The 25,716-nt window shown below is 44.7% G+C and overlaps 1 protein-coding gene across 2 annotated transcripts in view; it reads left to right on the top strand.

Annotated features, from left to right (window-relative positions):
* C8a (complement C8 alpha chain) overlaps positions 1-25,467 on the top strand; it is a 54,946-nt gene extending 29,479 nt beyond the window's left edge. Inside the window, exons 8-11 of one of the 2 annotated variants that reach the window (XM_006987194.4) lie at positions 15,539-15,664; positions 16,826-16,977; positions 21,145-21,373; positions 25,199-25,467. In XM_006987194.4, the coding sequence (XP_006987256.2) occupies positions 15,539-15,664; positions 16,826-16,977; positions 21,145-21,373; positions 25,199-25,350 (659 nt within the window). In that variant the 3' untranslated portion in view covers positions 25,351-25,467. The remainder of the gene's footprint in view (positions 1-15,538; positions 15,665-16,825; positions 16,978-21,144; positions 21,374-25,198) is intronic. The other variant, XM_042271527.2, reaches the window with a different exon arrangement.
* Positions 25,468-25,716: the final 249 nt, after the last annotated feature.

The raw sequence follows: 25,716 nt of genomic DNA, 5'->3' as shown, positions 1-25,716 counted from the left end.
CTCCTTCCTGGTGAGGCCTGTTGGCTTCCTTCTAAAGTCCATGTGGCCATCTCACCTCCTGACTCTGTTGCTACCCATCTTGTGCAAACCACTGACATCCCTAGCTGCCTCCTGCAGGAGTGTGATGGGCTTTCATGTTTCTCTCTCATTTATTCTCTTCATCTCTGGTCATCACCACTGCTCTATGGGATTCTATGTAGCTGGCTAACTTTAACCCAGGGTCTTCTTATAGGCTCTCCCCTCTGTCTCAAATATCCCTCCCTCTGAGGTTTTTCATAGCAATGTTCCAATCATTCAGACCTCAATTTCAAAGCCAACATTTCTGAGAGGCCTCTCTTGACCAGGGAGGCAAGTTCCTCTTTTTATATGGCCCTATCTTAAATTTAGGAAATCACTGTTCACTCCCTAGTTGGCTTGTCCTAATCAGCTTCTCTGTTGCTGTGACAAATACCATGACCAATAGTAACTTGGGAAGAAAGAACTCACTTGACTTACACATGACAACCCATCACTGAGGGAAGCCAAGGCAGGAGCTGATGCAGAGACCATGAGGAACACTGCTTACTGCTTTCTCAGCCATCCTTTTTATGTAGGCCAGTGGGCTGGACTGTCCATCATAATTAGCAATTAAGAAACTGTCCCACAGACATACTTATCTTATGTAGGCAAGTCCTATACACTACTATATGGCATTTGTTTATGCTCACTTGCCCTCTTTCTGAAATGTGAGTCTAGGTAGGTACTTCTGTTTTGTTCTTTTCTGCAGATATCTTTCCCAGCACAGTTCCTGGACCATAGCAGGGATTTAATAAGTGGCACTGAATCCATTCATACATACATCTATCTATCTATCTATCTATCTATCTATCTATCTATCTATCTATCTATCATCTATCAATCATCTATCTATCCTACCTATATACCTACTTACCTATCTACCTACCTACCTATATAATCTTCCCCAGCACAGATTGGTATGCTTGTTGAAATCTTCCCATATCAAGGATATCCATGAATGTGCCCTACCCAGCATGTCTAATAGAAACTGCACTGAATAGAATATATGTTCAGTTTATAAATCTTAAAGATAAGATACTGACAAAATTTCAAATTATGCTAAGGGCAATGTGTACAGTAACATTAACAGGTTGTAGAGATACAGAATGATGGCACACATTGGAAGACACTCACTTAGCTTTGAGTGTCCTGAGATGGTCTCTCTCTGAGGAGGGAAAATGCAAGTCATGCTAAGAAGTAAAGGCTAATGAGGACATCTGGATATTCTTGGCAGAATGGGCAGCTCTGAGAAAGACCCTGTGAGTAGAAGGAGTATAAAAGGCTTGGGAATGAAAGAAGGCATGTGTGCTTGAAGCCTTTGGGCAAAGGGAAGAATAACAGGAAAGGACTAAGGTTTTAGGAAGTGAGGGCTGGAAAAATAGCTAAGGTGCAGAGTGTATATTGCTTTTGCAGAAGACCTGAGTTCATTCCCCAGCATCCATGCTGGGCAGCTCAAAACTTCCTCTAACTTCTGCCCAAAGGGGATCTGACACCCGTGGCTTCTGTGGGTACCTGTACTCATACATTCATACTCCTACACAGCCAGACACACATACACATAATTAAAAACCAATAAATGAACCTTAAAAAGAAGTATAGAAAGGCCCCCAAAGACCCAACTGACCATAGCAAGAAGGACAGAACATATCTGCAGTGATATGGGTGGCCAACAGAGTGCAATGTGGTCTAGCACATGTGGCTGTGGATTGTTTGGGTGCTATGTAATCACAGATAAAAAGGAGTGAGGGTGGACTCAGGGAGGACACACAGAGGCTCTTGCTGATGTCCAGGTAAGAGATAAAGAACTGAGGTAGAAGAACATGACAGATTTGGGGCATGTGATGGCAAATCTTGATTGCATTATGACATGCTTAGGGCGTTCGCCTTCGATGGTGCTGCCAGAAGCAACCACAGCTTCTCCTCCCACCTTGTGTGATCCTCTTCTGAATTCAGAGATGCCATCAACTCCCCAGCTTCCCGGGACAGACAGATAGGAAGTGACTGACATCTATATGTCACCATCTCAGGCAACTTGGTATGAGTTTTCTCATTCATCAACAGTCCTGGGAAAGCAGAGGTGTTTCCTTAGTTCTAGTTAGTGAAGAAGACTCAGGGTATTCTGAGTTAAAATCCACATTTTTCCTTTCATGCCAGTTGCGTTTATTAGGACTCCTTTCTCTGTCTCCCCATACATGACTGGTTATCCATCCTGTATTCACAATCAATCTCCACCTCCCCTGGCTGGTCACTTCTTCCACTGGTTAGGCCGCTTTCTGTTCTTTCTGTCAATCTCTCCAGTGAAGCAGACACTTAGATGAGGAAAGGATCAAGGGTGGATGGGTATCCCAAAAATGACTTGGGGAATGAGGTGGCAGTTGTCTGCTTTAGACCCTTCTTTTTAGCCAATGTAGATAGGATTTGTGACATTTGTTTCAGCTTCGGTGACCTTGGTCCCTAAAATACAGCTTGAAGTAGGGAGTGTTTCTTGTCAATTAAAGAGTTTAAGCTTTGTAAGGGAAACTCTGTATGTAGTAGGAAGTTAAACTAATATACCAAAGGCCTCCCAGATTGACAGTTCTGTGGGTTTGAGGTATATTAGGAATGCTTTGCAAGGGGATGGAGGAATAGCTTAGAGGTTAAGAGTACTGACTGCTCTTCCAGAGGTCCTGAGTTCAATTCCCAGCAAGCACATGGTGGCTCACAACCCATCTATAATAAGATCTGGTGCTGCCTTTGTACATTGTGAAAATGCATTGCTTTCATTGTTAATAAAAAGCTGATTGGTCAGTGGCCAGGCAGAAGTATAGGCAGGACAACCAAACTAAGGACTGGAAAGAAGGAGGGCAGAGTCAGAGGAGTCACAAGCAGAAGCAGGGAGAAGCAAATGGACATGCTGTACTGAGAAAAGGTACCAAGCCATGTGGCAAAGCATAGATAAGAACTATGGGTTAATTTAAATGTAAGAGTTGACTAGTAACAAGCCTGAGCTATTGACTGAGCATTTATAATTAACATTAAGTTTCTGAGTGATTATTTGGGAAGCGGCTGCTGGCACAGGAAAACTCTGCCTACATATGGTGTCCAACATGGAGCACAAACCCACAACCCTGGGATTAAGAGTCCCATGCTCCACCGATTGAGCAACCTGATGTTCTCTTCTGGCCTGATGTATATAATTTATTATTATATACATAATAAATAAATCTTAAAAATATAAGCTTAAATAACTTTAATCACAGCACTTGGGAGGCAGAGGCAGGTGGATCTTTGTGAGTTCGAGGCCAGCCTAGGCTACAGAGTGAGTTCCAGGAAAGGTTCTAAAGCTACACAGAGAAACCCTGTCTCAAAAAAACAAATCAATCAATCAACCAATCAATAAAATGGTTTGCCAGGATCTTAAAAAAAAAAAAGATTACTGTTAATGCTTTGCTGAGAATGAAGGCAGAGGCAGAAGCCTCCTGTGGTCCCATCAAAGCCAGCATGCTGGATGGTAACATGGAATTCTTGTCCTCAGAGGACCGTTGCTTCTCACCCACAGTCTGCTGCTTAGAAGCAGCAATGTCACATCTCTGAACCTCAGTTTGCCAAAATATTATATTAATGTTATCATAATTTAAAGAGGCTATTGTGTAGTTGAGTGTGGTGGTGCAGGCACTCGGGATACTGAGGCAAGAGGTTTGCTGGGTTTGGACTACATGGAGAGATTCTATCCCAGGAATAAGGGAGAGCGGGTGGCCAGTGTGAGGATTAACAATGTAATGGTTACAAAAACACTATGAGGACTAAAGGTCCACCCAAACGGTAGCTACTGTTGTGGGTTGTGATTTCAAGGGGGCTCAGTCAGAGTCCTAAAGGCGTCTGAATTAAAACAGGCCTGTTGTGGTGCAAAGAATCCAAACATTGAAGTCAAACACCCAGGTGGGGTGTCTTGATTCTAGATGACTCTGACCAAAGTACTGGATTTCTTTGCACCTCAGTTTCAAAGCCTAAAGGAAGATGATAGCAAAGGTTTATTCAAGAATGATTTCATCTACACGGTAACACAGTAAACATTCAACAGATATTTTCCCCTTTTACTGCACTATATTAATACAATTATCTACATGAACAGTTAAAATCATGGGACTAGTTACTTATTAATTGCACAATTCTGGGAAGATTACTTAATGATTTGAAATCCAATTTCACCTGAAAGCTGGATATATAATCCTTTCCCTCATGATTAAGAGAGGAGTAAGTGAACTTATTTGTAAAAAGCATTTAGTGTAGTGGCCAGACTATTAGGAAGCACTCGGGAAACTTTAATTGTTGAAGTCAGTTTTGGAAGGCAGCTCTGCCAACTACTAGACCACCAGCTCCCCAACTGAAGTCAGGTCTGCATCAGACTGTGGGGGTCATGTGCGTCTCCAGTACTGATCAGCCCTGTGCTCCACATCAGTTAATGTCTTTGTACCCGAGTTTCCTCTTCTTCCAAATGAGACAGTAACAGAACACACTTCATGGATTGTTTTAAATATGAAATGAAACTATCTATGTGAGTGCCTGGCCCAGAGCCTGACATATGGAAATTCAGCAGTGTTACCTATTTTTGTGCTATGAAATTTCTGTTTGTCTTGGTCTATTTTCTGGTTCTATAACAGAACATTTGATGAGGTTAACTTATATAGGAGACCGATTTAGGACTCATGGTTCTGAAGGTCAGATAGTCTGAACAGCTGGCATAGGTTAGACCTCACATTGCACCACCACTTCGCAGAATAACAAAAAGGCAAGTGGCCATGAGGAAGAGACAATCCAATGTTAGGAAGAGCGGACCCACCCACAGGACAAAGGCATTAATTCCTGCTGATGACACAGTCACTTAAGAAAGCCCCTTCCTTCCCTCTCCCAACACTGTGACACTGAGGAGAGAATTTCAACACAAGAATTTGCAGGGGAGGAACTATATTCAGAGCATGGAAGTGCCATTATTACGATGTGCTATTATTCTCAGCCTTCCCATTTCTGAGTGCAATCTTAACTGTTCTCTCATCTGTAAAGTGGGGATAATAAGAAGACCGATATCACGGGGTTCTGCAGCTGGCCAGTACTGAAACATTGTTCAAACAGAAGGGAAATCATTACCACTGTGTCCTGCCCGCAGTGGCTGATGTTGCTGCTGTAGACCTGGAGCCCCAGCCATCATGCCTCCTCCCCCACCTGCCCATTTTTTTGATCAAGGTCATTCATTTCTGTCTCCAGAGCTTCATCCAGTTTTGGAGGGTCTGCTCTTCCCATTTGTCAAGGTCACTTTGGATGCTCATCACTATCTTTCAAAGTGCTAACAACTCTGCCTAAATCAGTGTGTGTTTTCCATCATCCCTGCCCCTGATGGATGCCAGAACACAGTGGCCCTGGAAAGGCCCTTCCAGCAACAGTGCAGTTCATCTAGCCCTTCATTGATCAGCCTCTTCCATCATGGTCCTTGGGCCAGCTGACCACCACTAGCAGACAGCGCAGAACAAGCCACGAGGACAGAATTAATTATAGCTTCACTTGCTCTTCCTCCCGCCTTCCTGCCTGCCTTATTCATTCATTCCTTTAGCTCTCCATTAAATAAACATTTGTTAAACACACTTAACACGGGAGGCACTGTCCAGATACCAACATGATTAATAAGTGTTCTCACTCATCAGGGGGCTCATAGAAGGTAGCGGGTTTTTCTTTGTTATAATCTCCTGATTATAGTCATGGATGATTTACTTTGTGGGTAGCCAAATGAGTTGCCACCCAAAGTGACTAATGATTTAGATTCTCATTCATGGTACTTAGAATCAACCAAAGTATTTGATTTTAATAAAATATATTTACACGTAGTAACACCCAATATTTGTAAAGCAAATATATAATCACATCTGGTATTCAAATTAATCTTTGTAATAGTTTCATGAGGAATTGTGTTATTATTTCCTCTCATTTTTTAGAGAGAAGGCCGAGGCCCAAAGAGCTCAAGTAAACACTGTAACGTGACTCAGTGCTGATCTGAGGTCTTCTGAGTTAGAGTTTGTGTGTCTTCCAATATGTGTCCCTTTCCCATACGTTAGTACATTCTGTCACTCATTCTGATGTTATACACCACCACAGACCTAACAGTAAGGCCAACTAACATCTACTGGCATTTCCTTGGAGCTTGATGCTGAGCTAATAACTTAAAATTCACTATTTTTGTTGGTCAATGGTGGCTCACACCTTTAAGACCAGCACTTGGGAAGCAGAGGCAGGCGAATCTGTGAATTCTAGGCCAGCCTGATCTACAGAGTGAGTTCCCGGATAGCCAGGCCTACAGAGAAACCCTGTCTTAAAAAAATCACTATTGCATTTAATGAACAGACATTTGTGAAAAGGATAATAAAATATATAAATTACAAAGGACTAAGGTCTAGCAACATCAGATATGTTTCCCAGTGTCAAGCATCTATCTCAAAGATATATATCTATGTGTCACTGGAATCAGGTGTCAATCTTGGAAACTGTATTTTTTTAAAAATTTATTTTTCTCTGATACATTACATCCCAACCACAGCTTTCCCTCCCTCCCCTTGTCCACTGCTCCTCTGTTTCCTTTAAGAAAAGAGCAGGCCTCCCAGGGATAGCAACTGAAACATGGTATAACAAGATGTGATAAGACAAGGCATAAACCCTCATATCAGTGCTGGACACGGCAGCTCAGGAGGAGGAAAAAGGTCCCACAGGTGGGCAAAAGAACCAAAGACGTCATCACTCCCAACTAACAATACTATAATGTCTCAGGATGTTGTAACCTCAGGTTTTTTCAAACCATAGACTATAGTCCATTAGTAGATTGTCAAAGCAATTCAGTAGCTCATGACCAGCATTAACGTATGCACAACACACTAAAATATGGCAGGATGCAGGATATGAGTGCATCACTCAAAATACAATTAACTACTGAAACTTCATTTAGCTGAATGTGTGGAAGTGGGACCACAATGTAAAATGTATTTCTTACTTGTGAGATTCTAATGTAAAATATATTTGTTACTTTTAGGGACAGTCAGAGTATTAAAAATTATGTACTAATGTGGTATCCTCTGTTGATTATGAACTTGTAACAAACCACTCTAAATAATGGGGAAAAAAATCACCAACAGGTACAAGAAAGGCACTAGATAGTATATTAGTTCCCATTCTCCAAAGAAACAAAATCAATAACATATATTTACCTAGATGTTTGCACTATATATATATATATATATATATATATATATATATATATATATATATATATATAATGAGATTTACTATAAGGAATAATCTCACAATTATGGAGTATGAGCAATCCCCAAATCTTCTGTTAGCAATCTGGAGGTCCAGAACAGCCACATACATTGTAAATTTGCACTGAGCACCCACAATTTCTTGTACATAGAGGTGCGGCAGGCAGACCCCTGGCCTAGAGAAATGTGCTGTTAGCTGGAGGTACCTAATAGCACCATTCATGAACAGAAATGGACACAGGCAAAGCACAAAGAGGAGAGCAAGCCCTTCTCTTCCACGCTTTCCAGTTTCCGGCCTCTGAAGACATTCACACCTTCAGGGAGTTGTATGGGGGTGGCTGGAGCAGCAAGTAGGGACCAGTAGGGCGGATGTTAGAGGGCCAGTGTCCAGGCTCACTCCATCACTAGATTCTGTTGAGGAGGCCTTGTCTCTGCATCTGTGTTGTGTCAGGTAGAGTTGTAATGACAGTAGCCAGGAAATGAAGTCAGTGTTGGACTTAAAAGCTAGCTGCAAGAGCCATGAGAAGATGAACACTGACCTGGAGGGTTCCTGATGCTGGTAGTGATGGCTAGTATATGTGAGTGTGCTTCGGCCTTGCCCATAGTTCATTTGACCTCTATCCAGGTTGCTGCGCTGTACTGGGACACACATTCAACCCTGAGCATTCTTACATTCTCTTTGGGATCCTGTGCTCCCTCTCATCCCTTCCTCACCTGTCTGATGTTCGCTCATCTTTAGGTCTCTGCCTAGCTTCTGGAGGATTTTCCAAGTAAGCATTCTGACTCCTTTTCTGGGCTGCATGCCTGTCTTTAAAAGCTTCAGTGGGCTTTGGACTAAGATATATGTGCCACTCTATTGTATGCACCTCTTTCCATATGCATCCTATTACTGGTAAATTTCCAGAGTCCTGCCTGAGGATGGAGGCTGGACCCCAGCAGAGGGTCAGAATGCTGTACTTGACATACATTCTCTGTAGCTTTCCTTACACTCTGCAGAGGCAGGTGTTTTACTAAAGGATCTCAGGTCCACTGGATAGTGAGGAGGGTGAGATAGACAGAAACTTGATTGTGAAGAGTTCTGTATTCATGGCTAAGCAGTCTGGATGGCTCAGCAGGTCTTTTGCTGTGCCCGCTAACTAACCAGTCACCCTGAACAGACAGTCACTGGATTCTAACAAGCTCCAGGCTTTATCCCCCAGTTACCATGACAACCAGACTTCACGGTGATGGATGGTATTGATTGACTGACAGACTCCTGGTGTCTTGGCTCTGTCCCCATTCCCCTTAAATCATTTGCATACACATGGAACTGAGAGACACGCAGTACCATCCTTCTGACTTTGTCCTGATTTTGAATTTCCACTTCTAATATCATTGAAAATAGCTTCATACTTAAAGGAGAAAATCTGAGATGTATCCTAATTCTTCCCACCCTTAGCTTTGCAGGAAGTATAGCATGGCCTAGAGAGCACAGGCTTTGGGTACCCTGGTCTATCCTCCTTGGATATTTACTTACCTGTAATCTGGGTTTGCTAGTACTGCCTGACCTCCCCCATGCCCCAGCAGATTATACGTAAGTGTTGATGAAGAGAACCTGTTGTTATCATGAATTCACCTGCCTACTCCAGTTTCACATCTTCCACATTGAGAATCAGGAACCCAGAAGCTCCATGTAGCTTGCAGCTTTTCCCCAAACAGCACAAGTGGCAGTATTTGGCCTTTACTGACATCTCTGTGAGCAGTTAACATAGCATGGATTAATACACTGAGCCCTCATCAAAGCCCCATGAAGGGACTGTATCAAAGCCACCTTCTAGGTAGACAAACAATCGTCCAGACAGATCCTGGTCAGAGATGGATTCCAGCTCTTGTAGTCTCCACTTTCAGAGCCTGGCCTCCTATGTGCTGCTCCTCGTCATGGCCAATGTCATCCTGCAAAATCAGAGAAGCTGAGGCAGTTCTCATCAGGCAGGCAGAAGGCTAGGCTGCAGCCTTAATATTGCCAGCGTGAGTACACTACATGGCCATCATTCTCTGAGTTTCCTTGTGTGATGAGGACATAACTGGAAGGCAGCCTTTGCAGGACTCTTTGGGGGGCCACCATTGATCCCAGTGACATGTGATGAGTGTTTCTCTGCACAGCACCACTGGCAGTGATGACATAGGCACTTGTGGATTTGGGTCAGCATGTCTAGCTTTCAAAGATCTGATATTTGAGTTTGCTAGTCATGAAACCTGGGGCGAGTAAGCCAACAATAATAGCCAAGGCACATTGAGTACTTCATTGTGCTGGATCTTGTTTTCTGGCACTAATAGAAACTACTATTCTCATTTTAAAGACAGGGGAACTGAGGCACAAAGAGGTTAAAAAATTAGAGTCACACTACCAGATAATGGCTCCAGACTTTACACTCTCAGCCAGCAGACTCACCCTTTTCTAGTAAGCTCATAATATGGTCAAATCCTCCATCTCAGAATATGGTTGAAATGAGATGATGAGTTAAAGCAGATGAAAACACTACATAAAACACCAAGACTTAACCATGATTATTACAAAGCTCTGATTCATATCTTCCTTTAAAAGAAAACAAATGACTCCCCCTAAACACACACAACTCCCCAAATGTTTTAGTGGTACCATCTAGGAATGGTAGGACCAGCTGGTACCTGAGCACTCCTGGGGGCTTGAACATGCCATGCTCTGTGCTGGACCGTGCTTAACCAAATGGTGATTTTCAGTCTACTAGAAAAGAAAACAGGACAAGGAAGAAAAACTTCCTAGGGTGTGCTAAATACAGTCCTGGAGGGAAACACAGAGGTATTGTAGAGATCCCTAGGGAATGGAGGAAGGATACCTGGAGAAAAGCCCAAAAGGCTCAATGAAAGGGACAAAGGGCTTTCTGGCCACAAGAACTAACACATGCAAAGGCACATGACACTCACATTTGCCAGCTGGTTGGAAAAAAATGAGTTTAAACAGACTAGTGGAAGTATGGAGAGAGAGAACAGGTAATTTAGCCAGCATGTCTCAGCCAGTCCAGCCACAAACTAACCAATGATCTTTCCCACTGCGATGGCTGAAATAGTCACTAAGATTCCCTTTTCCCTTGGGAGAGACTGTTTTTGCAGGCAACCAGTACAGCAAAGCAACACAGCGGCGAGATCACAGTCTCCTGAGTGGTATTTGTTTGCTGCGAAGAGATAAATAATACATTACACCTATCTGTTTTCCACTTGATGCCTTTAATCTGAGAAATGACAGAGATTGTCTGTGTTCAGGAACCTCAGAAGTCAAGCTGCCTGCTTCTCCCTCAGAGCCCTGCTGATCCTTCAGTACTCACACTGAAGCGTGAGGACTGCCCTCACTCCTGTACCACAGCCATGCCCAACAGGAAAGCAGACGGTGGGCATGGTGGTCAGAGCCATATTGTTTGAGGCCCTGGGCTGCCAAGCAGACATCAAAGCTGTCCTTCTTGGCACCAGACTAGAGAGAGATGAAACCCTGGGGGCAGTTCGTTTCCTTCCATGTCTTTTTCACTCTAGAGTTTAGGTCAGCCTTTCTGAGTACTGTCTTGTTGTGGGAACGTGAACACTCAACGTGTTCTCCCTCTACTTTCTGCAACCTACGTTCTTGCTGGGTACCGCCTGTTCCGCTCACATCCAGCATCCTCCTTTTGGGTTCAGGTCTCCTGCACTGTATCAGACCCTCTTCTATGTCTGTTTACCTGTCTCCCCATACTAACTGTCCTTGGTCCCCTTTATTCCAAACATGCCTTGTGTGCAGTGAAACAGTGTCATGAACTTACCAAAGCTGCCTCATGTACTTTTTTGAAGCATTATGGGGTGATCTTAACATTCCAGAATTTCAGTGTGAAAAGACCTCAGGTCTTCCACTCTTCTCTCCTCCCTACTGCCCCCCCCCAGCAGGCAGGCAGCCAGCCCCTGATTGGTCCTTTCCATGATGGGATCTCTCTGTCATCTGAGTTAGTGCATCTCTGCTTGGCTTCTGATCATCATGATGAATCTCTCTTGTGGAGCCAAACACCACCTTTCTGAAGTCTCAGTTCATCTGATGCAAGTTCTTATCCCAGTACCTACACACACAAGCCCTTTCAAATCCCCCAGGGTCCCTCTCACTCAGTGTGTGCCCCAGAGAGAGTTGTCTGATAGTGCTATTCCTTACACAAGGACAGATCTTCACTCTCTCAGATAAATATTCCTGTTCCAAAGGTTATAGCTTTGAATATGGCTCAGTGGCTATAATGTTTGCTACAGAGGCAAAGGAACCAGAGTGCAGATCCCCAGAACCCAAGGAAATGCCAGTGAGCATGATAGCCTGCCTGTAATTCCAGCCTCAGAAGACAGGATGAAGGCCTTGTCACTCACTCTCGCGCGTGCGCATGTATATGTATATGTATATGTATATGTATATGTATATGTATATGTGTGTGTATGTGTGTATGTGTTTCATGAAATGATTGCATCCATGATAAAGACCATGATCAAAATCAACATGGCTTACACTTCTACATCAGTCCATAGGAAAGGAAGTCAGGGTAGGTACCTGGGGGCAGGAACTGAGGCAGAGCATGTGGAGGGATACTACTTATTGGCTTGTTCACCGTTGCTTACTCAGAATGCTTATACAACCCAGGAACACCTTCCCTGGGGTGGCACACCCAGAGTAGGCTGGGCCCTCCCCCATTAACCATTCATCAAGAAGACACCCTACAGACTTGCCTACAAGCCAATCTGATGGAGGCATCTTCTCAACTGAGGTCTCTCTTCCTGGGCAGTGATGCACACCTTTAATCCCAGCACTCGGAGGCAGAGTCTGGTGGGTCTCTGTGAGTCTGAGGACACCCTGGTCTAAACAGAGACTTCCAGGACAGTTAAGACTACACAGTGAGACCCTGTCTCAGAAATTACTTAGTTACTCACTTAATTTTTTTTTTTTAAAAAAAAGGTTCCCTCTTCATAGATGACCCTAGCTTGTGTCAAATTGACAACAAAACAAAACTAATACTAATTAGCAGGCCATATCAGTGAGCTCTGGGTTTGATTGAGACACCCACTCTCAAAGCTAGACCCAGGAAGACTCCCTAAATTTCTTGGCATCCACTTTAGGTCTCTATCCACATGAACACACACTTACTTACTTACTTACTTACTTACTTACACACACACACACACACACACACACACACACACACACACACACACCCCAAAAACCTTTATCGTTTTAAGCACCCTGAGGACACCCAGCCCCTCAGCACTGGAAGCATATAGCGCAGTGTTATTAATTAACTAGAGGAGCAGTGTTGTACAGAGAGCTCATAACTGAGATTTCATGTCTATTGATTAGCAACTCTCTCTCCCTTTCCTCGTCCTCCCAGACCTGGCAACCGGTAGGATCTACTTTACTTCAAGGGGTTGCACTACTTTAGATACCTCACGTAAGGGGAAGCACATAGTCTCTGTCCTTCTAAGCCTGGCTTCTCTCATGTGGCATAATGTCCTCGAGGGCCATCTGTTGTCATAAGCTGCAGGATTTCTGTCCTCTTTAAGGAATTTTAATGGCTAGGTAGTGTTTACAGAAGGAATGTGTTTTATCGGGTTCTGGTTTTTCTCTAGCCTGGGAGGGGAGCCTGAGATTACTCCATTTTTATTTTTCTGGTTTTCACTTTCATTTGGCTTCATCACCCTGATAAACTGGGAGTAGTCTGGAACTTCAGGCCTTGTCTGTTCAGCTTCCTACATTCCTCGAGGTACCTGGGTGGTTGGTATTTTGTCCCCAGGGTAGAATGTTACAGCTTTCCCAAACGAGTCTTATTTTTTTTTCAGACTGTGAATCCAGTCTCCTGAGGAATTTCTGAATCCTGATTAGCAACCAGAATTACCCCTTGCCTTTCCCAATTCTTACTCTGAGTAGATGTGATGAGGTTGATGGTTGTGTCCATATCCAAAGCATTGGTAGAGGCTCTGACTGAAACCATATGTACCATAGCTCACTGGAATAAGCTACCAGACATCTTCTGTGGAACCATAGTGTTCCACTTGTCCCAGATTCACCACCTGAGAATCATCTGAGATCCTTGCTTAAAATCCAGATTTCTGATTTCTCAGAAATACAGACTCAGAACGAAAGGAAATGGGGCCTAGGAGTCTACGTTTAATCCAGAGTTGGGTGAGGTGACATGAACTCCAGAGTTCAGAATTCAAAAGCTTTAAGCAAGTCTAGTTGGATCTGACCAAAGTCAAAGGCGTACTGTGGAACATGGGTGGTTGGGATAGGTCTAGAACACAGGCAGGGTGTTCTACAGGTCAGGCCACCCGCCTAGGCCACACTGTTCTCCACAGCAGCTCCAGCTCCTACTGTGTTCTCGCCGCTGTGCCTCTTGGTCTGTTTACATCCATCCCTCTGGATCTGTGTCCTGGCCTCCAACATTAGTTTCAGCTCCTGCATCTGGAGGCAGGTTTGAGCTCCTCTACCTGACCCAGCTCCTTGTCCTTGGTGTCTCAGCGGGCTCCATGTGGCTACCTGTTTGTAGCGTCTCTCAGACCTTTTGCTAAGACCCTGCTCACCAGCTCCTACTGCATTCCAACCATCAACTCTCCGATGCAGATTGGTCTTCAGCTGGTCCTTGCTTCACGAACCCTGCTAACCTTGTAAGGACAAGGCTTTAGTTAATCAGATTCACATCCAACCCACAGGAGTTTTAACTCAAGATGGCTACATTACCAGCACATGATGTGCCCCGGATGGTACACAGCAGGTGCCTACTAAATGTTTCTCTCAGAGAACAAGATGCTTAAGTCTGACTCAATGACTGGGGATAGTGAAAACACCACAGGCTTCAGAGCCAGACAGAGAGTCACGTGACTCTCAGCTTCCCTGCCTTCAGCTGCATGGCCTTAGGTGAGCTAATTAACTTTTATGAACCATAAGCATCTTGACTATAAATTAGAACTGTGGACTGGGTGTCTGAAGACTCGTTAGCGCTCAGATTCCATGATTCTCGGGGTCACAGTCCTCCCCTTACTGTCTGGTATCCTACTTGGGGGTCCTCAGAAGGCAAAGCCACTGCAGTCAAGTCTCGCAGCTCAACCCCAGCTAGAATGCTCTTCTCCCCACACTTCATGGCACTGTGTCTGCAGATCCTTCAGGAACACAATCACTCCACAGCACTTTCCGGCCCGATTCATCAGGCAATGCTATCATTAATTCGGCAGCACTCTGCCATTCACTGAAGTAATCACTCTGGCTTCTGGCTGTGAATTCTTTTCATCCACTTTTGTTTATCACTGTTGAAGCATTTTTTAATCAAAACAATTAAATATGCTAAATCTTCCTCAATTAGTTATGCATTAAAAATTAAAAGTGCTTCAATGGAAAGAGCAGAAGAAGCCCTTTACTTGGTGCTAAGTGGGTTGCTCAGAGCATCTCTTCCTCCAGGCACTCCCTTCCAGCTCCAGAGGTGTGCAGGAACTGATATTTATCGTGTCACAGAGTGCTTCAGCTGATGCATACTTAGGGGTGAACAATCCCTTCTTTCCATAAATGAGAAACCGAGGCCAGCGAGATCATGGCCCTTTGCATAGTTCACAGAGTGTGGCAATGAGCGGGATTTGAAGTCGGAAGCTTTCTTCTGATCCCGTCCCCCAGGATTGGGACATTCACTTATTCACTTATTCCTTTCATCTATCAGTCATTGCTTCTGAAAAAAAAAAATGACTGGACTCCTGCATAAAAAAAAACAGTGACAAATGAAGAGACCGAGGGGGTTTCTGTTCCTAAAACACTTCCTGAAGTAAATGCTGTTTGAACAGGAGCGTGGGTAGACTTCAGAAAGGGTGTGGTGGGAGGGAAGAAGGCACTTTTATGGAGGGCTATCCTGTGCAAAATGGGGTGAAGACCAGGGCTGAAGGGGGATGCACGCACTGGAACCATTGCTTCACGGAGACTCAGAGGAGAATCTCGAAGGAAAAAGGGTGAGAGCCTAGAGCAACTCGCATGCGCCATGCCGCACCCGACTCGCATTTCTTCAGGTGCTTTGACCACCCTCCCACAGGAGAGAAAAGTGAAGATGTCAAGCCAGCCCTCTCTGCCTCTAAAGGCAGAGTGAGCTTTCCCTAGCCTCAGCTGCTTGCACCATGGCAGCTGTCCTTTCAACCTTGAGTGCTTTTCTGTCTTCCCGCTGCAGGTATTACTGCAGAAGATATCCAAAACTGCATCGGAGGCAACCTGGGCCTGGAGTTTGGGGATACTTTAATGGTTGCAGGAAGTTTATCAGGATTTAATTGTGAGAAGTCTGGAGATGGTAACAGAGGCAAGTGCTTATCAGTGGGTCTCCCCCAAAGAGAAGTCAACCTTTCCTTGGGACACTCAATCCCTGCAAATGATTCTCTTCCCCACCTGAATCCATTTCTCTTGATAGTCTTACTACAAGTACTAAGTAACCCCAAGCCATGATCAGTGTATAATATGTCTGTTTTGGGTCCACCTTCTTGCAGTAAAGTCATCTCAAAAATACTCAATAGTTTAAGGTTCCTTGCCATATTTCAAGGGTTAGACAAAGACCCCAGCAAGGAATGGGGTGAAAGGGATGTGGGGATGTGTAGATAGGATCTGTTATCATCTCATCAGCTAATGGTGCAGAGGGAGTAGGCAAGTCTCTTATTAGAAGCGGTTATGACTCCCAAGTCCAAGCTCAAGGAATGATGATCAGTGAAAGAATGGATAGTCAGCATTTCTTGAGCACACCAGTGTGGGTGTTTATACATTTATTCATTCACTCACCTGTCAAATACAAACCAAGTTCTTTTGAGGTAAGGGACAGAGAACTAAAGGAGTATGAAATCAGCTTATAATGTAGTAGGCGAAATACATACTAAATAGACTTAAGTTATAACCATTGCTTAGGTTATTTATGCCTTGAGTCTTAAGCCAAATTACCCCATTTCTGATGATGCCTCAGCCTCTGTACTTGACCTAGCAAACACTTTGTAACCAACTCATTTTTTCCCCTGACTAGCTCATCTGCCTGTTTCGTTCTCGGTGTCTGCACTGAGCACTACAGTGACATCTGTCATAGAATCTGCAATATTTGATAGAGAGAGAGAGCAAGAGCAAAGGAGAGAAGAGAGGGGGAGAGGGGGAGAGAGATGGAGAGATGGCAGGGGAGAGAATTCAAGAACAAGCAGGCACTGGGTGAACCTCTGACCTAGGAGTAAATGAGTGCATGAAGAACCATGGACCTTCCCAGCCATTTATCATCCATGTTGAGTTGGGTTGGCCTCTCCGTGTCTGCTCCACTCAGAGGATGTGCAGTTTCTATCTATCCCATGCTGCAGTTCATCAGGTACAGTAGAAGGTTGGGCCTAGCTCTAAGGACAGCAGATGAATACTACTACAAATCTTATCAGTAGAACTTACCACCCAGTCCTTTGGTTTGGGGAGAGGGAAGCTAACACTGCCTTTCTCTTGATAGAAATACATAAGGCGAGCTTGGCAGTGGAGGAGATCATTTCTCGGGTGCGAGGTGGCAGTCCTGACAGTGGCTTGATACAAAATAGAAGTACCATTACATACCGGTCCTGGGGGAGATCATTAAAGTATAACCCTGTTGTTATCGATTTTGAGGTAAGTCTTTTCGCAGTTGAAGAAACCCTACGTCTATAAGGAATGAAAGTGAAGCCGACCAGATCATTTCATATTTCTTATTATGAGCCCATCAAAGAACAAGATTAAATGTAACGGCACACTGAACTGGTGCCCTTTCCCAAATCTGCCTGGAGGGAAGATGTGACATTAGACCAGACCCACAGGACAGCTGGGGTCAGAAACTTACTGTCTGTTCAGGGTTCAGGTGACCACTGCTAGCCCAGAAACTCTTCAGGGTTAGACATGAAACACCAACTCACATTTTTGCACAAACTAATTTAGAAATCACATCTGGTACATTAGGAGGTTATAAACTTTATTTAAAAGCTGTACTTTATGAATATCAATAGAACTTATATGTTAAATAACACTACAATAGAGTAATTGGATGTAGTTTTAAACATAAGAGAAAACTTCAAGTTGTAGCACTCCTGAGCCAGAACAAATCTGAAAATAAATCACTTTTTATAAGTGTGTCAATGTGACAAATTTAATTCCTGTTGTGCTCCTGTTGTGCGCATGGTCAATGGAATGCAAACAAACAATTGACTCTCACAACTGCTCCCTGAAAGGAAGAACGCATGGTGGATCCCAGTGCCATACAAGAATGGCTCTTGTTGCTTCAATACATGGAGAGTTGAATCCATATATCCACCATGAAAACTAGATAAAACTTAGCTTTATATCCCTTTTTAATACCCATGTGTCCTTTCTCATCTCCTAGTGTTATCTTCTCTTGATTTCCTTTCTAAGTATTTGTACTTACCCACCTCACAGCTCTTTACATATACATGCAACTACATTAATGGCTAGGGTCTGCAGATGGGGAAGAACATGCTTTTGGGGAGGGGCCACCTCTCTTAATATTATGATTTCCACATACATCCATCTCCCTGGAAATTTAATCTTTTTGACAGCTGAATAATATTTTATTGTTCAGAGTACCATGCTTTCATTAAAGGGGCAGTCAATAAATATTGAACAGTTTAGAAATCAGTCTGAGAAAAGACTAAAGGAATTGCTGAAATTGCTAAATGAGCTGCTAGATAGTGTCTGTGTGACAGTGTCTAGATTTCAGGCTCATGAACTATGTTCAGTTCTCATTTGCCTCTGCCCTAGTACCTTCCTTAAAATGCTGATTCTTAGATGGTGGTGGCGCACGCCTTTAATCCTAGCGCTCAGGAGGTAGAGGCAGGTGGATTTCTGAGTTTGAGACCAGCCTGGTCTATAGAGCAAGTTTCAGGATAGCCAAGGCTAGACAAAGAAGCTGTGTCTAGGGGTTTTGTTGCCCAGGGGAAATATGGCCACGTGCCAGGTCAGTACCAGGCAATGTGACAAGGTTGGGGCTCTGGGGGCTTTGAGGAAGAAACCAGGAATCCTGCTAACAGCCTACAGGGTACACACCAGTCACTCCCACCCCCACCACCCTCAGCTAAAGATCCTCTGGCCTGACATGTCAACAAAGTTAGGAAAAAATTCTGGCTTTGTTCCTGACCTTACAAACTGGATTACATTAGTTGACGAGACAGCCCTTTAAAAACAGTTGTTATTTCAAACTTTTAGGAAAAGTATTATTGTTATCCCAACTATTATCTCCCTGTTTATGTCCATTTTTCTACATGTGTTTAAGCTTATATGTCTGTAAACCAATAGATATTTCTAAGACATCACAACAGCTAAACCTAAAACTCTATTTTAACACCCCACTTTCTACAAAGATAAAAGGTCAGGTGGATTAACCTTGATTTAGTTTCTTCTCCAATAAGTAAGGGACCACTTTCACGCACCTGTAATTCACATAGGGTCTGAAAATTGCTATCATCAAGCTATTAGTGATTTGGGCAAAAACTGTAAAATTGATATCAGGAGAATATATATGAACTTTGAGGGGAAGGCAGGGTCACAATTTGAAGATGGGAACTCTCTTTGGTGAAAAGAACCCGGGGTTTGGGAAGTAGCAATGAAGAGTAGTTTGGATCATGGCTCATCCACCCTTTCCAGCTGTAGCCTTGGTCTGTTCCTTCACTTTCAGCTCACCGTCCCCATGCACAATATAACAAAGAATGACAGACTATAAAGTTACAGGGGGGATACTCAGGGAATCTTAGATGAGGAGACAGATCCACAGAACTAATGGATGAGCATAAACGCCTGTAATATCCATGTCTTCACAACTTTCCCTACCCCCTGAGACATGTATATCAGTACACTAAATCATGGGCAGGTTTTACTGTAGTGAAATATAGATAGTTTTATGCTTGAAAAGGAGAGTGGAGAGAGGTAGAGAAGGAGATAGATAGATAGATAGATAGATAGATAGATAGATAGATAGATAGATAGATAGATAGAACACAGATTAAACATATCAATTAGGAATTATTTGAGACCCATAGTAGAAATGGTTTCAGCAGTAACTATTTATTCATAGCAGATACTTAGATGGAGTGAATCCATGGGTCATTGTTTTCTTCTATATTATATATATTGTGTTAAGTATGTATTAATTTATGTTATGTTGCCTTATTACTTGATTCTCTGATTCTGTTCACTTATCTATAAAATGGGATAAGATCATTGCCAGTAAATTTCAAGTTCTAGAATTCTAATATCCTTTCTTTTTTATCCCTTTCTCTTCCTAAAATCCACCAGTCCTCCCCAGGAGCATTTCCTGAGAGTTATGAGGAGAGGGAGGGACTTGAGTTTAGTCTGTTTTAAGGTTAAGGGGAAGCTGTCCTGTGGACTGGCCTGACCTGGAACCAAAAGTCATCTTTAATCAAGACCCTGGGCAGCCCATTCCATACATATGTCCTAACAGCGGGCCCAATTCCCTGATATTCCAGTAAGTGATTATCTCTTGGCTAGGGCTCCAGCCAATCCTTGCTTCCCCTGTCTGAAGGCCTCTGCAATGGCCTCTGACCACTTACCAAGGTCTGTTTGCCTTGAGTCTTTCTGTCCACATTTCCAGGAACCCATCAAAGTTCTGTGAAGTGCCTGCCCTTGACTTCTGGCTGACCCAGGGTGGCTCTATCTGACCTGGCAAATTGCTTCTCCTGTTGGGGCCTCGGGCTCCTCCCTTGTAAAATTAGAGTCCCTCAGAAAACTTTCATTGTAGGTTTCCTCCAAATACATAGCACTGCAAGGGTGCTAAAGATAACCAGAGTAATACAACTAGAAGAACATAGTCTCTCTCTCTCTCTCTCTCTCTCTCTCTCTCTCTCTCTCTCTCTCTCTCTCCCTCTATATTTCTATCTAAATACTTCTCACTTCTCTGTACTCAAGAGTACCCTGGGGAAAGTGGGATCAGGACTCCCACACATCTCCCTGGATCTTCACAGTAAAACCAGGAGGTGAAGTGATGACTCTCATTTTCAGATGAAGAAGGGAGGTATGGTGGGTCACTTGACAACGATCCCACAGCTGGAAGCAGGAGAATGATGGACCCCTTATCACTTCTCAGACCCAGGCAGTTTTGTGTGCAGGGCATTTAGTAATGGCATGGTTTGATTTTCAGGACAAGGGTGTTGCTGACATCTAGTGTGCAGAGTCCAGTGATGCTGTTAAACAGCCTGGCATACACAGTACCACATGCTTCTATCAGCACATTCTTCATTCTGGTCAACACTATGGAGGCCAGGAAAGCCTGCTTACCTCACATCCACCCACATACAACTGCCCTTGCATCATTAAGGGATCTGCTTCCAAAGGCAACAAAACTCCTCTTACTAATGCCTGTGTTAAAGAGTGACAGACAGAACCAGAAAAAAAAAATACCTGAATACATAGACTTCAACCCATTACATGGGTCTGGCTTCCCAAAGTTCTGGAGGCAACAAGTGAGTTGGCCAGGGGGGGCTTCTAGGAGCTCTTCTTCCTCTGGAGTATGGAGAGCATTGGTTTCAGAGATATTTGTATCCATGTTCAGAATGGTTCTTGCACTTAAATGCTCATGTGATTCTGAGCTGGTTACACGCATACTTTGAGGCCCCATTTCCTGATCAATGACATGGTATGCTTAGTGCAATGCACAGAATGGCTGTGAGGACTGGCCTCTGCATCAGGACTTCCAGAAGCCTCACAGCTAGCCCTTGAGCTCTGAGAAGGTGAGCAGAGCCAAAGAGAAACCCCGAGTTCTTCTTGTACCTGCAGATGCAGCCCATCCACCAGCTGCTGCAGTACACAAACCTGGGGCCTCTGGAGACCAAACGGCAGAACCTGCGCCGGGCCTTGGACCAGTACCTGATGGAATTCAATGCCTGCCGCTGTGGGCCCTGCTTCAACAATGGGGAGCCCATACTCCAGGGTACCAGCTGCAAGTGCCAGTGCAGTGCAGGTCGGCAAGGCCTTGCCTGTGAGCAGATGGCGACGGCGACGGAGGGTAAGACCCATGTCTTCCACTCTGCTCCAGCCTGGCCCGGGACTGAGGGGCATGTGTAGAAGAAACCTTTGGGATATCAACCTCTTTTTTTTCTAGGTCCTCTCACTGATTACCTTAAGAATCCACATGCTAGAGTTTTATAATTCATGTCCCATACTTAATCATTTTTCCATTCTCTTGATATCCCTGATATCAAGGCTTCTCTTTTGTCCAGGTTTGCTAGTGGGGGCACCAGGATAATTGTATCTGGAGCCGCTAGGCAGTATTGTGCCCCATGCTTCTCTTGGCTTCTAGTGGCTGTCAGCAAATCTTGGAGTTGCTTAGTTTGTAGACACATGCCTCCAATCTCTGCCTCCATAGTCATATGACTCTCTTCCCCCTTTCTCTTGGCTTTTCTCTCTCTAAAAATACAGGTCATTGGAGTAGGCCCCAGCCTCATCGAGGTGGCTTTACCTCAATGTGTTTTCATAGCAAAGACCAAATTTTCAAATGCGGTTCTTTTCACTGGTAATGGAAGCTGGGAGTTGAATGTGTCTTTTGGAGGGATGCAATGGGTGTTATTATATAAGGAGTTACTGCTAGATATAAAGTTGGAGCAAATAAGGTCCAAGAGTATGTAGCTTTGACATAAACCAACTCATTAACCAGCACTATGGAAGAAATTTATCAACAGGAGTAAACACTAATTCCTTTTAGGATGAAATAAGGGGACTCTGGACATGAATCCCAGATAGTTCATAAACTAACCCTGGGACACTGGTGAAACACCTCTTTCTGGGGGCTCAAACGCCTCTTTCTGGGTTCAAGCTTGCATCTAAATTTCTTTTGAATTCCAATCTCTCTCTCTCTGTCTCTCTCTGTCTCTGTCTCCCTTTCTCTGTCTCTCTCTTTGTCTCTGTCTGTCTGTCTGTCTGTCTCTCTCTCTCTCTCTCTGTCTCTCTGTCTCTCTGTCTCTCTGTCTCTCTCTCTCTCTGACCAGGGAGAGGAATCCAGGGCTTTATGCATACTGGGCAAGTGCTCTATGGCAGATTTATACTCCAGCTTTCTTTTCACTTTTTATCTTGAGACAGGAACTCACTAAGTTGCCCAGGCTGGCCTTGAACCTGTAACCTCCCATGTCAGCTTCTCAAAAAGATCGGATTACAGGCCTATGCTGCCAGGCCTGGCAAGCTCTAATAGTATCCATGCATATCCCAATACCTAAGTTTTCAGCTTACCAGACATACAAAGCTACTTTCATATGATGCACAGAATGAAGGCAGACAACATATACCTCAGTTTCATTTGGCTCTTGTACAGAAGAACACATACACAGAACAGAGGAAGTCTGGATGGATAAATCAAAAGGTAGTGTGTCCATAACAACCCCAGACAACAATTTCCTTAATAGTCCGAGGTTACCTCCTAGCTGATCTGGTTTTACGATGAGATAATAGTGGGTTACCATCCCCTCATGGAGAGAGAATCTCCAGGTGGGAGTGCAGCTCAGGTCAAACATGCCTTTGAATCAAGCGTCACTGATTCTCATGGAAGCACACGTTATAAAATGAAATTATAGCTGTACGCTTCTCACACGCCATGTTGAAGATTAGACCAGCTAAAACACATGGCTGATTCCATGCTAGCAAGCAGAAGGAAGAGGCTGTTGCATGTCAGATGCTCTATGGACAGAGCATACCCGGGGTGGCCCCTTCTCTGAATTCTACCTCTGCCCAAGAACAGTTTAGGTCTCAAACCGCTGTCACCTCTCCAGAGGAGGGATTCTGAGAGGAGAGACCCAGGAGAGTGAGGGAAAGCCCAAAGTTGAGAAATGTGGGTACAGAGAATAAAAACTACCACCACCAACTACCAGCTCCAAGGCTGTGGCACTGTCTCCTCCTGGGAGCTGGAGAAAGCCATTGCCTTTTTGGGAATTGGTGAACTGGGGGGGTGGGGTAGGAGAGAAAGAGATACTCTAGCCTGAGATAGCCCAGCCCCAGAGTTCAGGGACCCTCCTGATTTCACCAGCAGGATATGCACTAGGTTCCGGCCCCTTCAGCCAGGCAACTTTCCCAAAGGGACCAAAGGCCACTTGACGGAAATAATGGTTCTTCATTCCAAGCCAGCATCATAGCAGTGCATCCTTGTGGGTGAGCCTAATTATTCCCACAAGAGCCTTATGAGATAAATGCTCTTGTTAACATCGTTTACTGATGAGGAGCCCGGGGCAGGAGGAATGTTGGATAACTTGCTGTAGGTCATGTGGCTGAAGAAAGGAGGGGCAGGGAGCTGGACCCCAGGAGTCTGATGCCAGCACCCAAGGTCTTGACCTAATGTTCACTACTGAGTCTGTCTCATGTTACACTGTTCCCGAAGTTTTGAATGAGAGCAGAGACTGAGGCAGTCTCAGTAACAATCACTTAAGGGAATGGGCAGGGCTAACCAGTTCGTGGATTTCAGTCAGGCCTGACTTCAAGACACATGTGTGAGCCTTGGCTTGGCCATTCTAATTATTCCCTTTCTAGGGCCTGGTCCACCCAGCAAAGAGATAAAGAGAAGAGGGGTCACTTAGACGACACACCTCTTGCAAGGCGAAGGCCAGACAGTCATGCTGAGCCATATACTATGGGTTGTGGAGGAGGGGCAAGATGCCAGTGATCTGGGTGACTGCAGTGGACAAGGAGCTGTATCCGAGGTCTCAACCCTTGTGCGTTCAGTCCTCTCACATTCAGCTAACTGCCAGCATTGGGAGTAGCTCCAGTAACCCTTCAAGCAGGGTCTGGGGATCTGGTGGCCTCGTGGCCACCTCACTGAACTTTCAGTCTGACAGAGATTAAGCTGGCAAGGAAAACCAAGGCAGAGGAATCTGTCAGCTTCCGCAGAAACCCATTAGAGCCCCTGGGAGTTTTCCCAGCAAACCTTTGCCAGTAGGGACAGAGTCACAGAGGTGGGAGGAACAGAGACTAAGACTGCTGTGGCCGTTCCATCAGGGAGTATAATTACAGAGCTGGAAGGGACTTGGAGATAATCTAATCCAAGGCTGTTCACAGTGAGATCTGAGGAGCCCTGGGGTGCTAGGCCTTGCCCCAGGGGAGGAGAGTGAGCCCAATAGTCACCCTAGCTTCAATAGAATTCCTCTGCTTTCATCTGAATTAGATGTGGGGTTCATGGAAGATTTAATTTAGGAAAAAGAAATAGTGATAGAAAATGATGAACAATTCCCATTAGATTAGTCCATACTTCTGAGATAATCAAAACCTAAGCCTTCCCCGGGGGAGAGGGACTTGCAGAGCTATAGCCAGTGAGGCCAGTGGCCCTGGGTGGGGCTCTGTGTGCCGGGTTCCTGGACTCCACACTTAGTGCTAGCATTTGGAAGTTTTATACAGACAATCTGTCATACTGCAGGACCCATTGCCAGACTCTGAAGGGTTTGGCTTCGAAACTCACATACAGAACCTCAACAATCTGCTCCAGAGATCTCTAGCTATCTCTCTGCCTTGGATATGCAGGGTGGCCATAGTTCCAGTTCCTTACATCCTCCAGTGACTTGGACCCCTTCTCCCAGAGGACTGTCCTTCCTGCCTTGCCCTGCTATCTATCTTCCATGCAACCATGGATTCCAATTTCATGAGATGGGCTCCCAAGTGGCTTCTTCTCACTCTGTCCGGAGTTTCAAATTAACTGTGAGGCAGCAAGCATAGAGGTCTTGGTTGGCTACCCAGGGCATTTCCCCAAGGAGGGACTGCAGAGCACTCTGGGGGCAATAAGGTGGCCTTCTGCCCTCCACCCCCAGCCGGCTGCTCCTCCTCCACTAACCACCTCCTCCTCTGGAACATTTTCCTGCAGGAGTCAAAGCAGATGGTCGCTGGAGCTGCTGGAGCTCCTGGTCAGCGTGCAGAGCGGGTACCCGGGAAAGGAGGAGACAGTGCAACAACCCTGCACCCCAGAATGGAGGTGCCCCATGCCCAGGGAAGAGCGTGCAGACCCAGACCTGCTGAGTACCTTTGGATGCAGGCTGAGAAGTCTGTGGATGCTGCTAACTGGCCTGCCGACTAGGTCGGACTGATTGCTGCTCCAAGTGACTGCAAACCAATAAAGACCATTCTCTTCATATACTCATGGATTGTTTTCTAGTATGAACCTCATGATTCTTAGCCTCTACCAATTACCTGGTTCCAAAGCTGCCTCCCTGTTTCAAGGAGGTTCTTACCCTGAACTTCTCAGAACCACTTTCTATGTTACTAGGTTCAGGGTGCTTAACAATAAACCAGCTGTGTGTGGTTTAGACATATCAGAAATTATTCCTCACAATTCTAGGGGCAGAAACTGCAAGATCAGGGTTCCAGCAGGTCTAGGGTCTCAGG

Source organism: Peromyscus maniculatus, chromosome 2 (genome assembly GCF_049852395.1).
Source record: "Peromyscus maniculatus bairdii isolate BWxNUB_F1_BW_parent chromosome 2, HU_Pman_BW_mat_3.1, whole genome shotgun sequence".
Classification (NCBI taxonomy): domain Eukaryota; kingdom Metazoa; phylum Chordata; class Mammalia; order Rodentia; family Cricetidae; genus Peromyscus; species Peromyscus maniculatus.
Note: the sequence above shows the minus strand (reverse complement) of the source record. Positions and strands in the feature narration are given on the sequence as shown.